The sequence below is a fragment of the Anabrus simplex genome, chromosome 1 (assembly GCF_040414725.1).
Source record: "Anabrus simplex isolate iqAnaSimp1 chromosome 1, ASM4041472v1, whole genome shotgun sequence".
NCBI lineage: Eukaryota > Metazoa > Arthropoda > Insecta > Orthoptera > Tettigoniidae > Anabrus > Anabrus simplex.
This window is the reverse complement of record NC_090265.1, coordinates 1,110,115,461-1,110,138,762: the sequence shown is the minus strand read 5'-3', so window position 1 is coordinate 1,110,138,762 and position 23,302 is coordinate 1,110,115,461. Positions and strand designations below refer to the sequence as shown.

The 23,302-nt window shown below is 38.2% G+C and overlaps 1 protein-coding gene across 1 annotated transcript in view; it reads right to left on the bottom strand.

Annotated features, from left to right (window-relative positions):
- LOC136858173 (uncharacterized) overlaps positions 1–23,302 on the bottom strand; it is a 174,597-nt gene that overhangs the window by 5,158 nt on the left and 146,137 nt on the right. The window contains exon 5 of the mRNA XM_068225397.1: positions 2,457–2,697. Coding sequence (XP_068081498.1) covers positions 2,457–2,697 — 241 coding nt within the window. The remainder of the gene's footprint in view (positions 1–2,456; positions 2,698–23,302) is intronic.

The following is a 23,302-nucleotide window of genomic DNA, read 5'->3' as shown; positions in this document are numbered from 1 at the left end:
TGATACATCCTGTCTACAAAAAATGTTAATCTTGAATTTTAAAAATGTAAAATACTGTGTTTGTTATACATGCTAAATTGCACAGAATATAATGGCCACAGTGGAGATCCACACATTACAAGTTTGAACTCTGAGTGGACAGGAATCTAAAATCAATGTACTCATATTGAACCTCTCCGGAATTAGCTTATTACATACTTGCTAGTTTAAGTAGCACTTTTCGCTCCTTGAACAATTAAGGTAATAGGTGGTGGACAAATTCCTACCACAAACAGATATGTCACACACTCGCGAACTCACATACATACAGATGGAAAGACAGAGAGAGAGGGAGAGATATATCGAAATCTCATATTACAGAGTTGTCGTTCTAAAGTTTCAGTTTCTTCATTTCAGAAGGTAAGAATCACGTTGACCACGTTCTTAAGTATATGTGAATTTTTATGTGCCTGTAAGACGGATGTTCAATATAATTTTTGGTAGAAGGTGGAGCTTGCATGACGTCTTTGGTACTTGAGTGTAAACCACATTCGACAGTTACCGTAAAGTTTCAAATTTTGTATATCCGTCACGATTTTGAATACTGCTCTCATGGGCTTTACTCCAGAATACTTCGAAGTCAGTGGACTTCCTTAGGTAAACAACCAAGTGATAATGTGGAGAACAAAATCAAGTAACAAATTCTTAAACTGCAAATGGCGGATACAAACTATGAAAGTGAAGTGTTCCCTGAGATAATGATAATATTATTAAGCCGTTACGGAGACAGTTATTAGATGATGATCATGTCATAACTGACAAAATCTACAGGAACTTTATTAAGAAGTCTTCGTATTTACATGGATGTGCAAAGAAAGTGTATTGAAGACTTGGTAACAATACCTTAGCATTATCAAACAAAGATTGACTGACTAATATTGAACAGTAAAAAGGTCATAGTGAGAAAGCGATTATTCAAATACGCCGACTCAGAAGTTATGAACGCCAGCAACATGCTATGATCAAAACGAGGATACCTGTTCAGATATCACTCCATGTCAACATTGAATCACATTAAATATAATTTATGTTGCGTATGCAGAAGAATTTTCTTTACAAGTATTTACTGCGGGCTAGACAGCCAGTTTAAGCCTCCATGCCAGTGAAAAATGCCACAGAGATCTTAGGGGAGATACGCCAGATTATTGTATTATACATGGCCATGAAACTTAGAAGACTAATACGTTCCTATATATTCATACAGAGAATGTATCACTCGACGGATGATTGAAATTCGTGTATTCCTGAATGCGCGTGTAGAAAGGAATCTTTCACTTCTAAAATTCATTTCCGATTCAGTTCAGTATTGGACGAATCGTAAGAAGTATTTGTTTGAGAGGAAGAAACAGTTGGATTAGTCGTCTAAGTTCTTTGTGACGAGTACGAATGAAACGCTTTGGCCTCATTTAATGCGGATGTTGCATAAACTGAATTACTTCTATAAGTACACGAGTATAAGTGAAAGTAGCATTGAAGATTTACTCGAATAAATTATACGATATGAAAATTTCAGCTCGTTTTATCATTTCAAATTACAATACACGATAGACGCTTCATAACTCTAACGGCTGTACCTAGTGCAGACTCTCATCTCCTCTTTTTGAATATTTGTAATCACTCAAATAATGAATGAATAAGTGAAAGTTTATCAATAAATACTGTCGTAATTTCCTCTTTTACAGTATCCTTCTTTTCCTTTCTCCTTTTTTTACAGGTTGCTTTACAACTCATCAAAACAGATATGTCTTACGACGACTATGGGATAGGGTTAGGAGTCGGAAGGAAGCGACCGTCAACGAGACAGCTCCAGCATTTTCCTGATGTGAAAATATCAAACCACGGAAAGCCATCTTCGGGGTTTCTGACAGTGGAGTTCGAATCGTCTATTTCCCCAATGCAAGCTGGCAGCTATGTGATTCAAGTCGCTCAACCATTTTACAGTATATCTACGTGCCTTCAGAGGTGGCTGGCAAGCTTTCCCCGCTCGAGTTCTCAAGTCTGGAACGCGGATTGTGGCCATGGAACTCTAACTGATTCTGGCATTGATCAACTTACTTGGCCTAAACGTCTCACTTTCATCTTTCCTATCCAACCTTCCATGTTCAACTCTTGTACTAGACTGGGAGGCCTAGGGAGCCACTAATTTTAGGACCTCCGTCACCCTTCCCGATACCTTCTTTGCCCTAAGGTTTGGATATCATCCATTGCCTCTGATTAGTGTTAAGAGACGATGATTCTTCCTCTAAAAACAATTTCTTAATCTATTTAATATTTAGTGAAGTTGTAACTTGAGAGGATGAATGTAGTAACACTGGTTAGATGACTAGATGTAGGAAACGCCATACAAGCAGTAACTGCTGGTATAAATAAATACGCTACCTCTGTCTACATTTTGACAGGATCATTATATCACTCACCTGAAGTAACAAGCTGCTCCTGAGCCAGTATCTGGTTGGTGAACGCTCCCAAGACAGGGGTGGCCAACTTCTGCCACACTCGGTCCCCTACAGTAGCAGTGCACCGTAACTCCATGACGCCTCCTGGACGCTCAAAGAAACGGCGTTCTGCAATAAATCGTAGAGGGATGGACCTAGTGATGAGACCCTGGCTATCCAGCTCATCATGTGGAGGATCTATGTGTAACAACCAGCGCTCTGCCTGAAAAGAAAAGTAGCGTAGGCTGTATTTTTCCAAATTAACCAATTTAATGAAAATATGCATTCATTTAGAGGACTTCCAAGTGGTCAGTCAATATGAATATAATGTTACCATGGTGGATGTTCATTCAGTGAATTCTAAATATAACCTTAGATTAAGGGTAACAGAGGATTAAGTGGAAGTCATACCCTTGCGTCTCAACTTCTATTACCACAAACGTTTGTACGATGATCTGACATTTATGGAAATTATGTCACTTATTTAAGATCTTAGTTCTTAAAAGACGTCGAGATGTCCAAAATTTCCTACGGCAGGAGTTATTTTGCCTTTTTCTAAAAGCACCGACGCGATATTAGGGTATTTGAGCACTGAACTGTAATCAAACTCAACAACTTCGTCTCAGAAAGCCAGCGCTTTATCATTAATCCACTGTCTGACTCTGATTTATTTTGTTCCTCCATACCTCCCGAAAATATTAATTTCATTTGCTGTCATTCGCGACGTGTATCATAGTACTCATAAGTTTATCACCTGTAATGTCATATACACCTCGTTCATCTATAATAATAAAAGGAAGTGTTTGTCTGTGTTTTGGGTGTGCGTGTGCCCGATGCCCGGCACGCATAGACCTGACATTTTGAACATAGGTAAATGGAAGGGTTCATGAATGCACCTCGAAGTCGGATTTTCCATTTTCATTTTTGTTGGTGAGTTATGAACTAGAAAAATGTGTTGGGATATGACAATCCAACGTGCTGTCACCAAGATGAAAGGCATAGATTCACTGTCACTAGGCAACGTACATGAGACAGGCAATACTAGTCAAGGAGCCATTTTAAGTCCATGGTGTAGAAGCCTCCTTCGGTCCAAGACACGAAGAGCCGCATTCAGTCAATGATATCCGAAAGTTTTTCATAGTAATAATAATAATAATAATAATAATAATAATAATGTAAATTCCTTGCTAAAAGCCGGCAAACAGAAAGAACTGGAAATTTTCTTAGATAGACATGAAATCCAGATCTTAGCAGCTGAGAATGTAACAGAAACCAAAAATTATAGAATCATTAAAGGTAAACCAGCAATCAAAATTATGAAAGGAATGCCACTACTAGGTACCGCCTTTTATGTCCATAAAGCAATAGTTGATAATGTTATGGAATTCAAATCTAGTTCAGAAAGGTTATCTCTTCTCACACTTAAATGCAAGAACAAAAAGTATACATTTGTTAACTGTCATTCACCAATAAATGAAGATAATTGCAAGAACCCAAGTAAAACTGAAGAATTCTGGATGATGAAATGTCAATAATTCCAAAATCAAATGTTATTATTCTACTAGGTGATTTTAATGCACAGATAGGCAAAGAAAAAGTTTTCAGCAAAACAGTAGGGGCATATCCGGCACACAAAAGAACAAACAAAAATGACATGAGACTAATTAATCTCTGTAAACCCTTTCACTTAAAATTAATGTCGACCTTCTTTAAGAAACTTCCAAGAAAGGCTAAAACATGGGTGTCCCCAAATCCGATGTTAGGTGAGTTTCAGTTGGACCATGTAGCTATTTCTCAAAAAAGTATTAAGGAAATTATGAATGTTAAAGTAATAAGAAGTGGGGAGTTTGACTCCGATCATTACCTCTCTAAAATTAAGCTAAAGCTTCTACGTCACAGGAATCAAAGAAGGTCGAGAAAATTAATGAAATACAACATAGATAGGCTCAACATTACACAAGCAACTATAGAAAACTTTCAGGAAGAAATTAACTCAGCATGGCAAATGGCCAGAATTATCTAAACAGATTAATGGTGCAGCGAAGAAAGTATTTGGATCAGTTAAAATTAAAAAGAAAGTATGGTGGAATAACGTATGTGAGGAAGCACTTGTGGAAAGAACGAAAACGTGTAAAAAATGGAAATATTCCGGAAAGAATGAACACTATGAGCTATTTAAACAACAAAGAAAAGAAACAACAAGAAAATCGCAGCTAGTAGAAATTGAGAATAATTTTGTAAGAAATAACTCCCGAAATTTCTATCAGACCTTTAAGAATAACCTGAAAGGTTATCAATCCCGGAGCATTTGCTTCAGAGATGCAAATGGTAATATTGGCCGTAACAATGCCGAGAATTGTGAGATTCTGTCAAAACACTTCGAAGACCTGCTGAACTGCCCTGAGCCAGATCATAAATTAGAATTTTTAGAAATTCAGGAAAATCTAGAAGCTGATTCACCTCAAACAGAGAAAGAAATAAAGGAATAATTAAAAAATCTTAAAAATAACAAAGCTAGTGGGGAAGACTCCATAACAGCTGAACTTTTAACATGGGCTGAACCAAAAATTATAGATCTACAAATAATCTTTGAAAAAATTTGGGAAACAGAAAAGATCCCAGAGGATTGGAAAGTGGCTCTAATACACCTATTACACAAGAAGGGTAACAAGCAAGATGTCAACAACTACAGAGGTATATCTCTCTTGCCAGTTGCTTACAAGATATTCTCAACAATACTACTAAATAGAGTAAAATCGACACTGGACAGTCAATTGGGTGAATATCAAGGTGGATTTAGAGAAGGAAGATCTTCCTCCGAACAGAATTTCAACCTGAAATCTATAATTCGACACAGATTAATAAACTCCAAAGACATAGTTGTAACATTTATTGACTTTAAAAAAGCTTTTGACTCTGTTGATAGGGAAACCCTAGATAAAGTAAACCGTGAATTTGGATTTAAAACTAAATTGGTAAACCTAATTCGTGAAACACTTACAGACACTATCTCGAAAGTAAAATTTATGGGTGAAGTATCTCGACCTTTCAAAATAAATACAGCCGTCAGGTAGGGCGATGGTCTATCTCCACTCCTTTTCAATTGTGTCATGGAGAAAATTATAAGAATATGGAATGAAAAACTGAAAGAATCTAAAATGTTGCCACTCATGCTGGGGAAGAAGAACAAAGGTGTTGCAATAAATTGCGTAGCATTTTCAGATGACTTTGCCATACTTTCAGAGAGCCTTACAGATGCAGCAATGCAAGTCAATCTCCTTGAGAATCTCTGCCGAGAAAACAACACTTTTGACGAATATAAAAAGTGCCCCAAAGTTTTTAGTAACGGATATTGGTCAAATAGAAAAGGTAAAGAAATTGAAATATTTGGGTGAGACAATTCAAGAAAATGGTTTAGAAAAATCTGCTATAGAGGAGAGGATACAAAAGATGGAAAGAGCGCACGGTATAACTAAGAATGATTACAACAAAAAGTGCTTATCAAGAAAACTTAAAATAAAGCACTACAACACAGTAGTGAAACCAGAATGCCTTTATGCCAACGAATGTCTAGCACTGAACTACAAGCTTGATAAATTAGAAACATTAGAAAGAAGAATTATAAGGAAAATATTAGGTCCTCTAAGAATTGCAGAGTTTTGGAAATTAAGAAGTAACAATGAAATTTACCAGAACGTAGAAAAAATATCAGAAACAATAAGAAAAAGTAGATATCTATTTCTTGGACACATTTACAGAATGGATGACAATAGACTAACTAAACGAATCTTCAAGTACCTTTGGGAAAAGAAATCAACTACCACCTGGATTCAAGAAGTCAAGAAAGACCTGGAAAGGAACAACATACGAGAAGAAGAATTATTGGAAAGAAAGATTTTTAGGAAGAAAGTGTTACAATTGGAAGGATTCCAAGGGAGAAAGGAAAAGAAAACAGTCACAAAGTGGACTGAAGACAGGAAAAAGAAACACAGTGAAACAATGAAAGAATACTGGAAGAAAAGGAAAGAACAACTAAGGAGGAACAATTGAAATTGCAACGTGGTCCTTAGAAGGCAGAAACGCAATAATAATAATAATAATAATAATAATAATAATAATAATAATAATAATAATAATAATAATAATAATAATAATAATAATAATAATAATAATAATAATAATAATAACCGTAACCAGAAAGTTAGATTGGGTGTGTGTTAAGCTCCGAACTGAGTAAGAGCAAAGCACAACCCTGCGTCAGACACTGGGGTGGGGGCACCTCAACCCCGACACGTGGTGTTCTAATGGCTGATAGGAGAAGTTCCTGTAGATATGCAGGACATGTGTGAATAAGGCTTAGCCATATAAGCACTCGCGGATCACCTGAGGTGAAGGGAAAAAGGTCAACGGCCTCGACGACAGAAGTGGGCAGAGAGGAAGGAAGAACCGATTCAAAACCACTTCGCGTCTGACTTCTAGCAAGCGGCAAAGTGGTCAGCGTCTGTTCATCAGAGGTACGGCTGTAAACAAGCTCCAAGAACTAACAATCCTTGGTACAACACCACTAGCGAAAGTTAGAAGATTGATTACAAGCTATCATGACTCGTATAAGTAAAGATAATATTACCCCAGGTGAACGATCAACCCACGCTAAAGTGGTAACCAAGCATTCGGATTCTGGGGAGCCTGGATTTCTACGAGAGAGCAAGTAGGAGTGCTCTGGTAAACTTCCACAGAAAACACACACTTACATTGGCACTTTCAACATTCAAACACTGATTCAAACAGGAAAACTGTACAATCACACAACAGAACTTACGAAGCAGAAAATTCAATTTTTTTTTTTTTTTTTTTTAGTTGCTTTAAGTCGCACCGACACAGATAGGTCTTATGGCGACTATGGGACAGGAAAGGGCTAGGAGTGGGAAGGAAGCGGCCGTGGCCTTAATTGAGGTACAGCCCCGGCATTTGCCTGGTATGAAAATGGGAAACCACGGAAAACCATCTTCAGGGCTGCCGACAGTGGGGTTCGAACCTACTATCTCCCGAATACTGGATACTGGCCGCACTTAAGCGACTGCAGCTATCGAGCTCGGTAATTCAAATTCTGGCCCTGCAAGAAACACGTTTCACAGACTCAGAAATGATAGATGATGCAGGACCTTCTGAAATGGAACAAACAAGAAAATTGGCAAAGGAGCAGCACTATGTGGCATGTCCTTCATTGTAGACAAAAATGTTTTAGAACCCGTAAAAGAGGTGAAACCCATCAACAATAGACTTATGATTTTATGAAACAAACACACCAATAAAAGCTACACCTTTAGTAATGTCCATGCCCCAACAAACAATTACAATTAAAAAAGAGCACGAAAAAATGGTAAGATTCTGGAAAGAACTTGAAACAGAGATGGCCAAAATCCCAAAAGGTGATGTGAAAATTCTACTCGGTGATTTCAAAGCACAAATTGGCAGGGAAGGCAGATATAAGGAGACAGTAGGAGACTATACGGCACACAGATTCACCAATAAGAATGGCACACGTCTCATTGGGTTGTGCCAGCAAAATAACTTGAAAATGACATCAACTTCACTCCAGAAAAATCCCAAAAATCAAAAGACATGGCGATCGCCCATCCACCATTTAATAGGATTTCAGATTGATCATGTGGCAATATCGTGCCTTTACCAAAAGGAAATTCACGATGTGCAAGTGCGCAGACGTACTAACATCGATTCGGATCATTATTTAACCAGGATCAAAATTAAATTCACACCCAAAATAAAATTCTCTAGGAAAACGCCGGTAATCCCAAAATTTGATCTACACAAAATTAAAGACTCCAAAATAACAAGAATGGGAAGAACAACCTGCGGAGGATTGGGAGAAATTTCAAACTAAGATCATTAAAACGGCGAAAGATCTCATCCCCTTCACAAGAAACCAAAACACCCATGGTGGAATCAAGAATGTGAGAGTGCACCAGAAGAAAGGAAAACAGGCATTTCAAAACTACAATTGCAACAAATCTGAAGGAACACAAAATAAATTTTTCGAAGTTAGAAAACAACCATCTAAGATTCTAAGACAAAATAAACGGTAATACGTCAACGATAAACTGAAGTCAATTGAAGACGATTTCAAAAATTACAACACGCACGATTTTTACCAGACCTTCACGAAGAAAATTAAAGGGTTTTCTCTACAGAACCTTTGCTTTTGGAAACAAGGTGGTAAACTGGCCTTAACAAATAAAGAAAATTGCCAGGAACTAGCCACGTATTTTTCACAGCCTTTAAATTATCCAGAACCTACAGAGGGCTTCCCGAAAATACAGCCAGAAATAACACTAGAAAATTTGTCACTACCAACACAAGAAGAAATTTCTTCACACAACAAGAAACTTAAAAATAACAAAGCATCAGGGAGAGACGGAATTTTAGCTGAACTTTTGAAACATTTAGGCGCAAATTCACTCAAAAATATTATACAAATAATTAAAAACATTTGTCAAACAGGAAAGCTCCCAGATGATTAGAAGAATGCTCTAATCCATTCACTACATACGAAATGTGACAAATTATTTGTAAATAATTATAGAGGCATCTCTCCAGTACCTGTCACCTATAAAATTTTATAAGCATGTCTCTTGACAAGAACACAAAGACCGTTATAACCCAAATTAACTTAATATCAAGCAGGATTCAGACCAAATAAGTCATGCCCCGAAGAATGTTTTAACCTCAAAACCATACTCATAATGCGAGCTATCAGACAAAAACCCCTCGTATGCACATTTGTAGATTTCAAGATGGCTTACGATTCAATCGACAGGTCCCCACTGTTCCAAATTCTGGAAGAGAGGAGACTAGATTCCAAAACTGGAGAACTTATAAAACAAACACTGACTGGCACTAAATCTAAAATTTATGGCGGAAATCTCAGAACCCTTCGATATTCAAACAGGTGTGATACAAGGTGATGGTCTCTCTCCTATTCTGTTCAACGTCGTTCTAGACAAGGTTATCGAAGAATTGGAGAAATAACTCAAGAACTGTGAGTTTTGGAAGCCAATCCGTCTGGACATTCTCAAAGATTACATCTACATACCTTACCTCTCTTTTTTAGATGATCTGGCGATACTAAGAGAGAATGAGCAGACCGCCGTTAAAAAGCTCGAGATAATGAAAGTGCAGAAAAGATGAGACTACAGAGTTGTGAGTTGAACCGATTACCTCAGAGAGTAGAAGTGATATTTCAGTGTGCTCAAGTACGAATCCTCAGGGCGGTAGATTTACTGGCACGTAAAATGAATGCTGCGGGACGAACTTACGACACCATGGCGTAGTTCTTGCCATATAATTGATGTCATGTAGGACATTCGGTCGTAAAACCGGACCAATTCCACTCCCTAGGTCTCACAAACGTAACAACGTTGGTGTCGGACCTGAGTAAGAGATGGGTATCTATAGTCTGTGTTCAAGGAGCTATGAAAGTTAAAAGTTTGGCTAGGTCTCGCAAGCTAAATTCTGTCGAACTCGGAAGACTACAAGGGTTGAATAAGTGAGGTCCAATAGAAAGATGAATGTGGTAAAGATGGTAGAAGTCCATGGAAACAATATCAAACATAGCTAGGGGCCCGGCGGTCTCATGTTTAGAGCCTAGTTCTACCCCTATTAGTGGCCTCTTACGACAGGCAGGGGATACCGTAGACATATGCTACGCCCCAACAAACGGGCACAGGTTGTTGCACAGGTACTCTCAGAAGGTAACAAAAATTACAGCTATAAGTTACGGAAAGCGTAACATCTAAGAAACTACAGTAAGAAGAATATTCACAAATTATAGTACAATTTAAAACGCTGCGGTATCTACCAAACCACAACAATGAACTGATTAGACGGGCAAAATGATGGGTAACTCCTCTCTCAGGAACTGGAAGTTGGATCATATCTTCCTGTAGTGCATGCAATGAGCTAGAATATCACAGAGAGGAGGAAGCGCTGCTTGGCTGAAGCTAACTGAACGAACGTCCACCACGTTTCCAGTGTCACAAAAGCAAGAGAGAGTGGCTCTCGAATGACGAAAAATGTTGAAAATACGCATTATATAGTAACTATTGCAAAATTTAAGATCGTTAGCCGAAAGTGTAGAGCATTAATATTAGTTAAGGTTGCGAATACAGCCACTTCATCCATATTGTGGCGTGAGGCAAGATCACGATGAGCTGATTGTAGGGTAGTTCGAAAGGTACATAAGAAGAATCGTCATCCAGTGTCATACGAACCGGCTACGAAATCGGATCAAGAGCGTCACCCTGGTCGGATGTTGTGGTTAAGCGTATATCACAATAAAAAAACCGTCGACATTATTGAGTATTTATGACGCAAACCCTTAAAACGAATGGAACCCTACGGTAGGTTACAACCTCATTCTTCCACCTAGCGAGTTGCCGTACGGTTAGAATCGCGCAACTGTGAACTTGCATTCGGGAGATAGTGGGTTCGGATCCCAGAGATGGTAGCTCTAAAGTTGGTTTTCCGTGGTTCTCCATTTTCACACCAGTAAAATGCTGGGATTTTAACAATTAAGGCCCATAAGGCATATCATTTTTCACACTACCATATCATGACGTTCAACCGCTACGTACAATCTCCCTGACATCAGATCATATGTTCTCGCGCAAATTCGCTTTCTTTTGACAGCTCGAAACATGGCAGCCCTTTTTGAACTTGTTTATGTCAGATATACAGCCCGTCTGTGTGTGTGTTTGCGCATGTGTGTGTGTTTCTTTTCTGGGTGCGTGCTTGCCTGCATGCGAGTGCGTGCGTGCGATGTCCAGCCAAATCTACGGCACGCAGAGATCTGAAATTTTTATCATAGGTAGATGTAAGGAAGTCCAAATGCACCTCGAACCCGGAATTTTAATTCCCGAAAACGTGTGCTGGGTTATGGCAATTCAAAGTGCTGCCACCAGGATTAAATGCATAGATTCACCGTCGCTAAGCTACGTACATAAGACAGGTAATAGAAGTCAAGGAGTCATTTTAAGTTCTTGGCGTAGGAAGCCATTTTCGTTCCCTGACACGAAGGGCCAAATTCAGTTCGTAATAAGCGGAAGTGTCTGTGTGTATGTGTGCGATGCCCAACCAAATGCACGACACGGAGAGATCTGAAATTTTTGTCATAGGTGGATACTGCATTACACCGATCACCCACGGCTGTGTCAAAGAGAAATTCTTACACCAAGAAATGAAGTTGTGAACATCATCAACAAGCGACTTTTGCAAGAATTATCTTGTGTTCTACAAATTGCCAAGTCCAACGGCACAACATATAATAGGGATGAGGTTGTCCACTACACGACGGAGCTTCTGAACAACTTGGGACCGGGCGAGATGGCCGTGCGCGTAGAGGCGCGTGGCTGTGAGCTTGCATCCGGGAGATAGTAGGTTCGAATCCCACTATCGGCAGCCCTGAAGATGGTTTTCCGTGGTTTCCCATTTTCACACCAGGCAAATGCTGGGGCTGTACCTTAATTAAGGCCACGACCGCTTCCTTCCAACTCCTAGGCCTTTCCTATCCCATCGTCGCCATAAGACCTATCTGTGTCGGTGCGACGTAAAGCAACTAGCAAAAGAACAACTTGGAGTCACCTGGAGCACCCACGAACATCTAGAAGTGGACGATTATGGCACCAATTATCGTTCTCAGGAATATGAATCCTCCTTACCTGTGCAAAGGAATATGACTCTCAGTCAAGAAACTGACCCCGAATATTATTGAAGCCACCATCATGACTGGTTATTCGGTGGGTATAGTATTCATTCCTTGGATTCAAATGATCTCTTCGGATATATCGTTTCAGCTTAGACGTCTGCAGTTTCCATATTTTGTTTTATTTTCGATCTGTGCATCCAAAATCCAGAAGGGCAATCGCATAAAGTTGTAGGACTCGATCATCGAAAACGGTGCTTGTTATGATCAATTGTTCGTGGTTTATTCAAGAGTTTGAAAGGTAAACATACTATACATCTTAGCTCCAAATGTAAGGACAATTAATATAGATTATCAGGAAGCTCTATCATATTATTTAATATTATCTTTACCATCCACCAACCTGGTACATCTTAAGCATTAGTGTTACAATATTTTTAAAATAATGAAATTAATGCAATTTATGTAAGAACGAATTGAGTGAACCTGCATTTAAATAAATGGTTTGAAAATCATCTACCTGTTGAATAAATAAACGTGGGTGAAGTCGCGGATAGATGCTAGTAATCAGTAAATTAACCTAAGGTGCATAGGTGTTTGTCTAGATCAGTAGTTGTCAAATCTATTTTATATTGTACCCCTTAAATCTGACAGCAAAGTTACTGGACAACTTTCTCCAGTTAATCGTCTGTCATACATACCTGATAAATTACTGAGAAAATGTTTTATCTGCATTCTACCTACAGCTTAAGTATACCTATTAAAAGTATTTCATACGTTCCGAAAGCGTTAATTCGTTTTTTAACAAAAATAATTTATCGTTTAACAATGCTCTCACTAAAAACCGTTGTCATCATTTTAGGTAGGAACATATCAAAACTGAGGTCGTACAAACAAAATTCTGAATGTTATTCTCTTCTTTCATTCCAATTAGAGAGAAGCGCTTGCATATCATTCATACAGTCTTTTGATTTCTGCTTGTCCAGTTAATAGTTCAAAACGGAGGTCTATTTTCAAATATAGTCTATGTCGACGTCTGTTTTTCACGTGCAACAGAGATTAAAATTTACTCTCAAGAACGTAAGTTGTTGAGAAATCTGTCAGAAACTTGATGGCAAGCTCAGCAACATGAGAAAATTCGTTCAGTCTGTGCAACCAGAAGTCGGTCAGAATTTTTTTCTTAAAATTACATTTGAGAAGTTCACACAAGTTAGTTCAATAATTTCACCCTGTTCATTCGGATTAGTTTCTGAAGAATGTGGATTTCCTATCCAAAACTCGTTATCCAAATTCACAGGAAATATACTTTGAAGACTTCAATAAATATTTGGCAGGATTTAGCTACGTCGTTGATTACAGAACTATGAAGCCCAGGTTCATTTTCTTGTATGAACTTTCAATACATAGAAAGGTAGAAGTTTGTTCTTTCTTTTGCATCAAATTCCTTTTCTTCTTCAAAGTCTTCATTTTCACAAAAGCAATGAAGGAAGCTGTATATTTACACGGCAGGTTTTCTTCCAAGCGCTGGAAAATTTTAGCCAAAAAAGTTAACCTTCACAACCGCGGCTCGTATGTGAATCTGCTACTAAAACCAAACTCGCATTCAAATAGGGAAGCTTGAACTTCTTGTCTAAATTCATACAAAAGTGCAATACAATGAGGGAAAAAAGAACATATTTTTACTCTATTGGGAAAGAATTATTTCAGGTTTTGGATAGAGAAATCAATACCAAGGTAATAACATGGGTAAACTGTTTATAATTTAGTTGCGACAATGCAAATGCATTGGCATGCACATTTTAGGGAGTCTCAGCCTTTCTGAAACAGCAGAATCCTTCAAAAATTATACGAGTGTGTATCTGTTACCTTCTTTAATTATCTACCCAGAAGGCTACTGAAACATTGGAAACAAGTATAAACATCGTGGGCAGGCATACATTTCATTCTTAAAAGAAGCTCTGAAAGGAAATACAATTGAAGATGCATCAGGAAATGAGTGTTCTCGAGCTTAAAAGTCACAAAATCTTGAAATATGTTAGCTTAAGACGGTTATCTGATTTAATAAGCAGTGAACTAAAACAGTGGGAGGCCCTTAAATTGTTTTTTCATGTTGGTGAAGAAGTCAATTACGAAGAAAGCAGCAACAGAAAACTTCTTGCAGTGAAAGCAACAATGAAAAATGATGCCACTTAGTATTACTTGTTATTTCTGAATAACACATCCCGTTTTCTCAAAGTACAACAACATGTTGCAAGTAGAAGCTTCCTCCATACATAAAGCGGCCAGATATATGAATGGATTGTCGATGGAGTTAATTGTGAGGTTTCCTGGATAACAGTTATTAGTATGTTTGGAATGCATTACCGATATAAAGTTTAACAGCAGGTGTTGTCAGAAAGATGACTGCTATTTTGTAAATGGAGTTACAAGAAGAGAGCACATTAAGTGAGGAAGTGAAGCTGGCATTTATCTGGCGATGACGTGGGACAGTTCTTCAAATCGGACAGAAATGTTTTCACTACAGCATACAACTCTATTTTGGACAAAATTCCTTTTCGTGGCTCTGTGATGAAGCATGCAGGAGTATTGGACGTTTCAATGAGAGCAACCACTTCGCTTTCATTAGTGCAATTTGATTTTGAATTGTTTCCAGACATAATTGAGAGCCCTGACCAAGACAAACTGGAAGTGGATTTTGCTGCCTATCGAGGAAAACCATTAAATTATGACATTTCAAACTGTGAAACAGTGGATGTAGGATGGGCTAAAATTTCGAAGCTGAAATACGCTTCTGGAAAAATTAAATATTCAGTTCTTCTTCAAGTGATGCCTGCCGTTCTAGTGATACATCACAGCAATGTTTCAGCTGAGTGAATATGTAGTATTGTTGGCAAGAATCACACCAACTTTCAACCAAATATAAGTACAAAGACTCTTTCTGCTATCCCGGTGGAAGAAATAAAAATATTGTTATACAGTACTCTGAGATCTCTTATCAAAAGCAGTTTTCTGAGAAAGATTCATGTGTGGCTAAAGAAACAACTGTGAATATGTTGCAAGGAGAGTGCCTTATTTATGTTAGTGTGTGTATTTTTCTAACACGTAGGAATATGAAAACATATTGATATAGTTTGAAATTTCATATTATAATTCGCCCGAGATGTCGCGTTCACCACCATCTCTTCTGAGATTCACACTATTGATGACTATCTTTGAAGGCTGGCATTTCTGAATCAATATCATATCAGCTCTCTCCGAAGGTCTCGGCCGGATCTTCCCCTGTTCAAATGCTAGAATTTCTACTGAAATTTAATCTGTAAACGCGCTCAAGTAGTATTTTATATTAAAATACACAGCCCTTATTAAAGCCACTGAAGGCACTAGAAGTGCTATGGATAAGAAGAAAGTAATTTTATTGTCTTTAGTCACTTTTAGCCATTCATTTTACTGTGGGGGTAATGATATCCGTATTACAGAGTTCATAAACCTCAATATGATGAATGGCATGGTGCAGTGATTCAATTATTACCTCAGGGATGGGTATCGCAGTGTAATTTTTGGCAATAGTTCATCTTCCTACAGTAAAGTAAACCGTGGAGTCCATCAAGGTTCTGTCCTGTGGCCATTAATATTTTCACTTGCTATCAACGATATTTCCATGGCATTGACAACCACTGGTTATCATATCTAGGCCGGTTATCTGCAAATTATAAACACTGACTCGTGTAAAATCTCGGAAACCATACTAGATCTAAAGTCTGAACTGTCATCTCTTGGTAATTAGGCTACAAAAATTGGATTTAACATCAACCTCGCTAAGACTCAGATCATCGTATTCGGACAGACAAAATCTTTACTTCATGTTAGATGTGAAAATCTACTGTACCTAGCATTGCGTTAAATGACACAAAGGGTGCACTGAGCAAAAGAAGTAAAAGATCTTGTTGTTATGTTTGCCGAAGACCTTTCATGACGAGAGCATATAAAATATATATTGCAAAGAACTGGAAAATTCCTTAATTTATCAACAAAAATTAACTTAGTGAGCATTCTAATAATACCCCAATTTCATTGTACAGTAGTAAGATAACAGGTTAAAAAGAGCTCAAAATTGTTTCGCTAGCTTCATCTTCAGTGTGAAACCACGTCAACATATCTCTCCTTCTTTCATCCTTCAGTCAATTTTAATATACATATACTCTTCGGTTTTCATGTTCTCCTCTTCTGTATTAATTTTGTAAGTATGTATATAGCGTATATTTATTGTATTGTTATTAATAGTAGTAGAATTGGCAGTCTGGTACTTTGTTATTATTTATATTCATTATATCCTAGCTAATTGAAGACGTATTGACTTCGTTGATGATAAATAAATCAAATCAAAACAAAATGTCTGTGATAAATCTCTGCAATTGAGAAGAAAACTTCATGCCCTTTGCCTGATGCACAACATTGTAAGTACGTCTGAACCACAGTTCCTAGTATTAAGGTTTACCGAGCTCTCAGAGAATCATCAACTAAGCATTCGCTCTCACGCAACAACATCATGACCATCCCATCACACACCCACGAACGGTACCCTCACTCCTTCACGGCAGGTACAGCGCGCGTCTGGAACTCCATAGCCTGACGTCAGGCTCCTCGTTCGAAAACCAGTAAAAGAAATATTTACTATATGTTTAGTTGGGACTGTTATTACTGTTAAACTTACTATTATTATTTGTATAATTTATTATTATTATTATTATTATTATTATTATTATTATTATTATTATTATTATTATTATTATTATTATTATTATTAGTATCAACTTCGTAACACAGTTGCAATTATTTAATAGGTTAGTTTACAGTTAGTTTACCACCTACTGCAAATTGTATTAGTTTCATGTATTTGTTAATCTTAAGTACATATTTACCACATATCTCACAAATAGTGATCACAATTAAAGGTTGTCCAGGTTGGCTTCACACCTTCATCTGATTCTTGTTTAATTTTATTTATATCGTGTCAGAAGCATACATAAGTTTAAAATTAAAGATAAGGAAAAACATAAAACATAATATAAATACTCCAATGGCGAAGAGCCACATTAAACAATGTGAGCCCAAAACCTTGCAACATCAAGTGCATTTGTCTTCGCTTTAACAAGGTCTTCTGTTGTGCAGCTGAATGGGCATGAACTGCATTGCAGCAAATGGGCTGTGGTCTGCTCTTCTCCACATACACACAAGGTACTGTCCACATCGAAACCCCATTTCTTCTGGTTTACCCTGCACCGCGTAACACCAGAGCGCAGTCTGTTCAGTGCTCTCCAATTCACCCGTATCTTAACTGATGTATGTTTCTATTCATACCCGTCCATATATTTCCTCCTGATAATATATATTCGGACAAATAATTTATTAAATAATCACTAGTTTATTACTCAGTAAAGTAATATCTTATCCTTGGTATTAGTGATTAGCAGAGATCTATAGAATAGAATAGAACAGGACAGAACAAAATACTCCCCTCCCCCATTTTCGGATCGCCTGAAACTGTGCAGGGAGTAATAATTTATTGTAATATAAAATGCGTGTTGATACATACAATCTTTTCCGTATTATTTTTTATCTATTACCGCATTAAACGTTACAATAAAACTTATTAACTATTGCAATCCAATTATTAAATTATAGTTTTTATGTTGTTTTTTATTTTGTCCTAGACGTACAGTGTTATATAGTCTAGGAAAAACATGATCTTACCATCCCTAAGTTGTATTAGTGCTTACTGCAAAGATCTATACATTTTGCCATATTTCATTGAAAAATGAGCTTACAATACACGCCGGCACCGGTTTCCAACAAGCGATTTGAAGTTTGCATCACGTCATTCATGAAGATAATTTATCCAATATTAACTAAAAAAATCTACATTGTGACGTAACTCAATGGTTAAAAGCAAAAAAAAAGTAGGAACTACGTAAATAATAGCTCCGCATATTATCAGTCAGGAGCTTGTTTTCTAGCTCTCGGCAGAGTAGTATTGACCGTGCCCAATGGAGAGCGCCATGCGCTTATGCAACCCACGCGACTCATCTGTCAAGCAGGTTCTCTAAAGCCGTCAGCTGCAGGAGTTGACTGGGATTATTGTGATGTTGGAGTCTGGGTAGGCAGTAAGCCTTCTTCTTGTAGGGAGACAGCTCGTCCACTTAGCACTAATCAAAGAGCGTTGAAAATTATCACGAACATATTTTTAACGAGATAAACCATACACAGATTCTCATAGAGAGAGCGGAAAGTCAATTATTACGTCGCAGAAAATGTTTTAGAAACGTTTCGACTGAACTACGCCTTGCCATCGCGTAATCAAACACCACTACTCCTTAAATTATGAATCAAGACTACAGTATACCTTTGCCGTAGAGAAGAACTGAGGCTGACGGTAGAACCGCACACTTCAGGAAATGACAATGATGTGGTGGTTCAGTAGTTAAAATACAGTCACAATTATAACAACATAACGAATATGAACTTCACAAAATTGGTATAAGTACAACTTAATACTACCATGCAATAATTTTCAACACAGTCATCATGAACATTCGAATGTTTGACCCAGCATTTCACAACTCTCCTTCCTTCGCGGTACTCTTTCTGCTTAAGTGTGGTGAACACCTGAAATTCAACGAATATTAATTCTTTGATTTTTCCTTAACCAGACTTCGACAACGACGCAAGTTGTATAATTCGACATAGAAGACGTCTTTCGTTTCTTTCGAGTTATGTGCCCCGTGTATAATTTAGATTGTCACACACGGGAATGTATAGTAAGTTCGAATTCATAACGTTTCAACTATAACTATAAAGACAATTATGGGCGGTGTCATGGCGAGTGGTGAGGTCATCCGTCATTTTGTGTTGAAATTTATATTATCACGACACAGTAAAATTAACATATTGCAGATTAACATATTAACAGATTGCGACCCTGTGATAGAGGATTGATGGAAATCTGAGGAATAAAGAACGCCTAATAACTCTGTATTAGAACATGCCAAAGAAAACCGAAAGCTCAAGAAAGCGAAGGCGTCTACACAGCAGGATGTACAGCCCAGCATATATAATGCGGCTGTCGTTCATGTGGGCCAGAGTCAGCTGTAGATGGTGAAACAGACCCTCTCGCAAACTATCTATGACCGCCAATAGTTCGTGGAGGATGACCAGACCCGAGTGGAGGATGCGAGTCATATCGCCGATTACGTTCCTATAGTTATAATGGAAGATTTTAACATTGCCACAATCTTGTTAGATCTTATGACGAAATATTTCAGTTGGATCTCGTCTTCAATCGGACTACGCAGCGGAACACGTTCATATACCTTACCTGCGCTTACAACATGCCGCACATTTGTTACTTCTCCTATCATAGGTCTGTCATCAACAAGACCGTTCTCCAACGTTCCTGATCATCGTTCGCCGCGTCTTCATCCACTCAATAATAGATTAATATACATATCAAATAAAAGTCATCTCCGTGCAGGCCATGAAGCCCCTTGGAAGACTGAAAGATAAAGGCATCCACTATCCGTAACCTCGGCTCTTAGTAGGGTGGAGTGCAAAGCTCTAGGCCCGACCGCCATTGCCCCCAGGAACTAATCTGTTACTCAGTTCAGGATACATTATAATTTCCTGTGGCTATTTCTAGCCGAGTGCAGCCCTTGTAAGGCAGACCCTCGATGAGGGTGGGCGGCATCTGCCATGTACAGGTAACTGCGTGTTATTGTGGTGGAGGATAGTGTTATGTGTGGTGTGTGAGTTGCAGGGATGTTGGGGACAGCACAAACACCCAGCCCCCGGGCCATTGGAATTAACCAATTAAGGTTAAAATCCCCGACCCGGCCGGGAATCGAACCCTGGAACCTCTGAACTGAAGGCCAGTACGCTGACCACTCAGCCAACGAGACGGACAGGATGCATTAGTCTATAGTGACAGATATTTAAAAGCACATTGAATAAATATTTTTCTTATGTCTAGTTCCATCCGCCAGCCCCGTGGTGTAAGGATAATGTGCTTGCCTCTTACCAGGGGGCCCGGGTTCGATTCTCGGAAGTTCAGGGACTTTTATTTGAACTTGATGGCTGGTTAGAGGTTCACTCAACCTACGTGATTATAATTGAGAAGCTATCTGATGGCAAGATGGGAGCCCCGGTCTACAAAGCCAAGAATTAACGGCCGAGAGGATTTTTCGAACACTCTTTACCTCATATTCTCTAGGATTTTGGACTGACCAGCGGTCGTTTGGCCGATTGCGCCATGGTGGGGAATTTAATTCGATCCCCCTTTACTGTCGTCAGTAAACTATAATCCTTGTGACCTTGTCTCCAACGGAGCCCATCCGACTTTTTGTTTGTTTTACCGACACAGGCAGGTTTTCTGGCGATTATGGGATAGGAAGGGGCTGGCACTAGGAAGGTAGTGACCGTGACTTTAATTAAGGGATAGCCTCAACATTTGCCTGCTCTGAAAATGGGAAATTAGGAAAAACCATCTTTAGGGCTGCCGACAGTAGAGCTCGAACCAACCACCTCCCAAATCCAAACTTCGTGATCCAAAATGGCACATCTAACTCGCTCAGTGAATCATCTGTCGTACATTTCTCTTGTTATGACACGTTCCTCCCACAAACGGTACTATCGGGCTACGAATATCACTCTATAAAATGTAATAACTGCTCGCAACTCAAGTATTATATAGCCTACTGTATCATTCAGTCATATAAACCATGTTGTTCGTTTATCGTATTTCAGGCTGGTTGAAGGTGGACTTGAAATACCTATAAGACCAAGACCAGAATATTTCCTTCGAATAATCGACTATCCACCTTGACATCGAAGTTGTTCATACACCATCACATGTAGTGCTGACAAATTTGATGTTAAAAGTAGCTTTTAAACCATTTCACTCAAAGTTACGAATAATTACAAAATACATGTTTTTAGTATCCATTAATTTAATGTAATTTATCGCAAATAAAAAGGAATTTCAAAAATAATTGAGAGAGTGTAATATTTACAGCAAGGGTCGGATTCGAACCAATGGCCTGATCCATAAACTACTCAGCGAGGGTGCTAGTAGGCCTTGAAACATTCTGGATGTGAGAGTTTCACACTTCTCATATAAGTACAGGATTTTGTTTTGGTATACTTTGCATTGTTTTCGCTTGTCTGAAGCATGTCTTACTATCAAATGTCCAATACCATCGTACTTAAATGTAGTAGTGATAGGAGCTGCAATTCATCCCCGATTGGGATTTCGTTCCATTTGCATCATACTTATGAAATACAATTACCACAACGCATCTTTCCAGTCTTTTTAATTCTTTAAAATAACTTACTGAAGAATATAAATTGCAATCATTGTGTGGGAAAGATAATAACCAAATGACAAGTCGCTGGCTTCTCATCAAGGTGGCCGAGAGTCAAATAACAAAAATGTATGGTTTAAGTAAATGGAATTTCACCTCCCCAGGATTCGGATTCTACATAGATGTGGATGTCCGATAGTTAGGAAAACAGTATCAATTATCTCGTAGTAATGTACGAAAATATAATCTCTTTCCCCAGTGTTACGACTTCGATCCAAACAATTTACAGAAGACTCAACGAGATATTTTTTACGTTATGTGAATTACTGCTAACCCATCGAACCATGTTCAAGATTGTTAAACATTCCTTAGCATTCGTGACTGTGTAATTCGTTCAGAACATTTCTTAGCGTTGCATTGGTTCGTTCCTTTCAACTGCACTTTTTTCTGCTAGTTCTTTTAACGTTCCACTGAAGCAGACGTATTTTCGATGACGTGAGGAGGAGAAAGGTTTATGACTGTGAAGGAAGTGACCGTCGCCTTATTTTAGGCAGTTCTATCACTCACATTTCGTGCATTTCAGAAAACTGTGGAAAACCATCTTTAGGACTGCCGAGAGTTGCGCTAGAACTTTGTATCTCCCGAATGAAAAACTTCCACCCACATAAATTTCATCACGCGGCCAACTCGTTCGGTCCTTTCTACTACACTAACAAGTACAACTCAACTAATCCTAACATTTAATATTCCTTAATTATGGAGACCTCCAGTACAAGTAAATCATTTAATGCAAACTCATACGTCGTGTTTTAAACTCCTCCCCTCAGTTACTGAAACCAGGGTTTGTCCTTTGACTTCCAACTTTTTGTTCCTTTGAAGTTCCTCTTGGTTTCATCACAAAGAGCAGTAGAGGAAAGGCAGAAATAATATTTGTTCTCTGCTCCACATGAGCAGCAGATCTCAGTGTGGACTTTGGTTGGAGAACAGATTCTTTTTTTAGTTTCCTATTAGCATATCTACAAAAGTGTCCAATAGCAGATATATTTACTCTTCATTTAAAATTCTAATGAAACGGCAGCTTGTCGGTTGAAATGTGTCACCAGCCCTGATACACAAAAATTTCCGACCTCCGAAAGAATTCAACTTCGAGTATTACCAGGACTAAGGACAAAATGAAATCGGATATCAAGCAATGAATATGCGATACCAAACTAAAATTATTTGCATATCCTTCATTACTGAAGTTATAGAAAATCACTGTAAAAATAATAGTAGAGGATCGAATATATGATCAACTGTCGTCTGGGTTCGAAACTCGTCACTTTCAGTGACTACCTATATTGCGAATTTTCCACAAGGTTTTCTAATAGTCTCTTCAAACAAACTCTAGAGTTTAGTCTCGTTCAATGTCTCTCGAGCCAAAGCCATTATAAATACATTTAACATTACTACCATAGAATCTAAAATATCATGTTATAAACAGTTCCAATGCACACACACAGGTGAACCTCTGAGCCCAGACTTGGACAACTGTTACACACAACTGAATGCACGCACAGTGTTGATAACGTGCAAAAGCACACCAGGTCACTCCTGGCGAACACTCTTGTGTTTACATTTCAAAAGTTGACGCAGTCATCATCTAAATACTGTATATCTGGGACGTGCAGTTTTTTCATTTAAAAAAGTGCAAATTTCAAGTGTTCGTTATGCGACCGTATACTCGTTGGCCGTCGTAACTTTGGTAACACATTTAT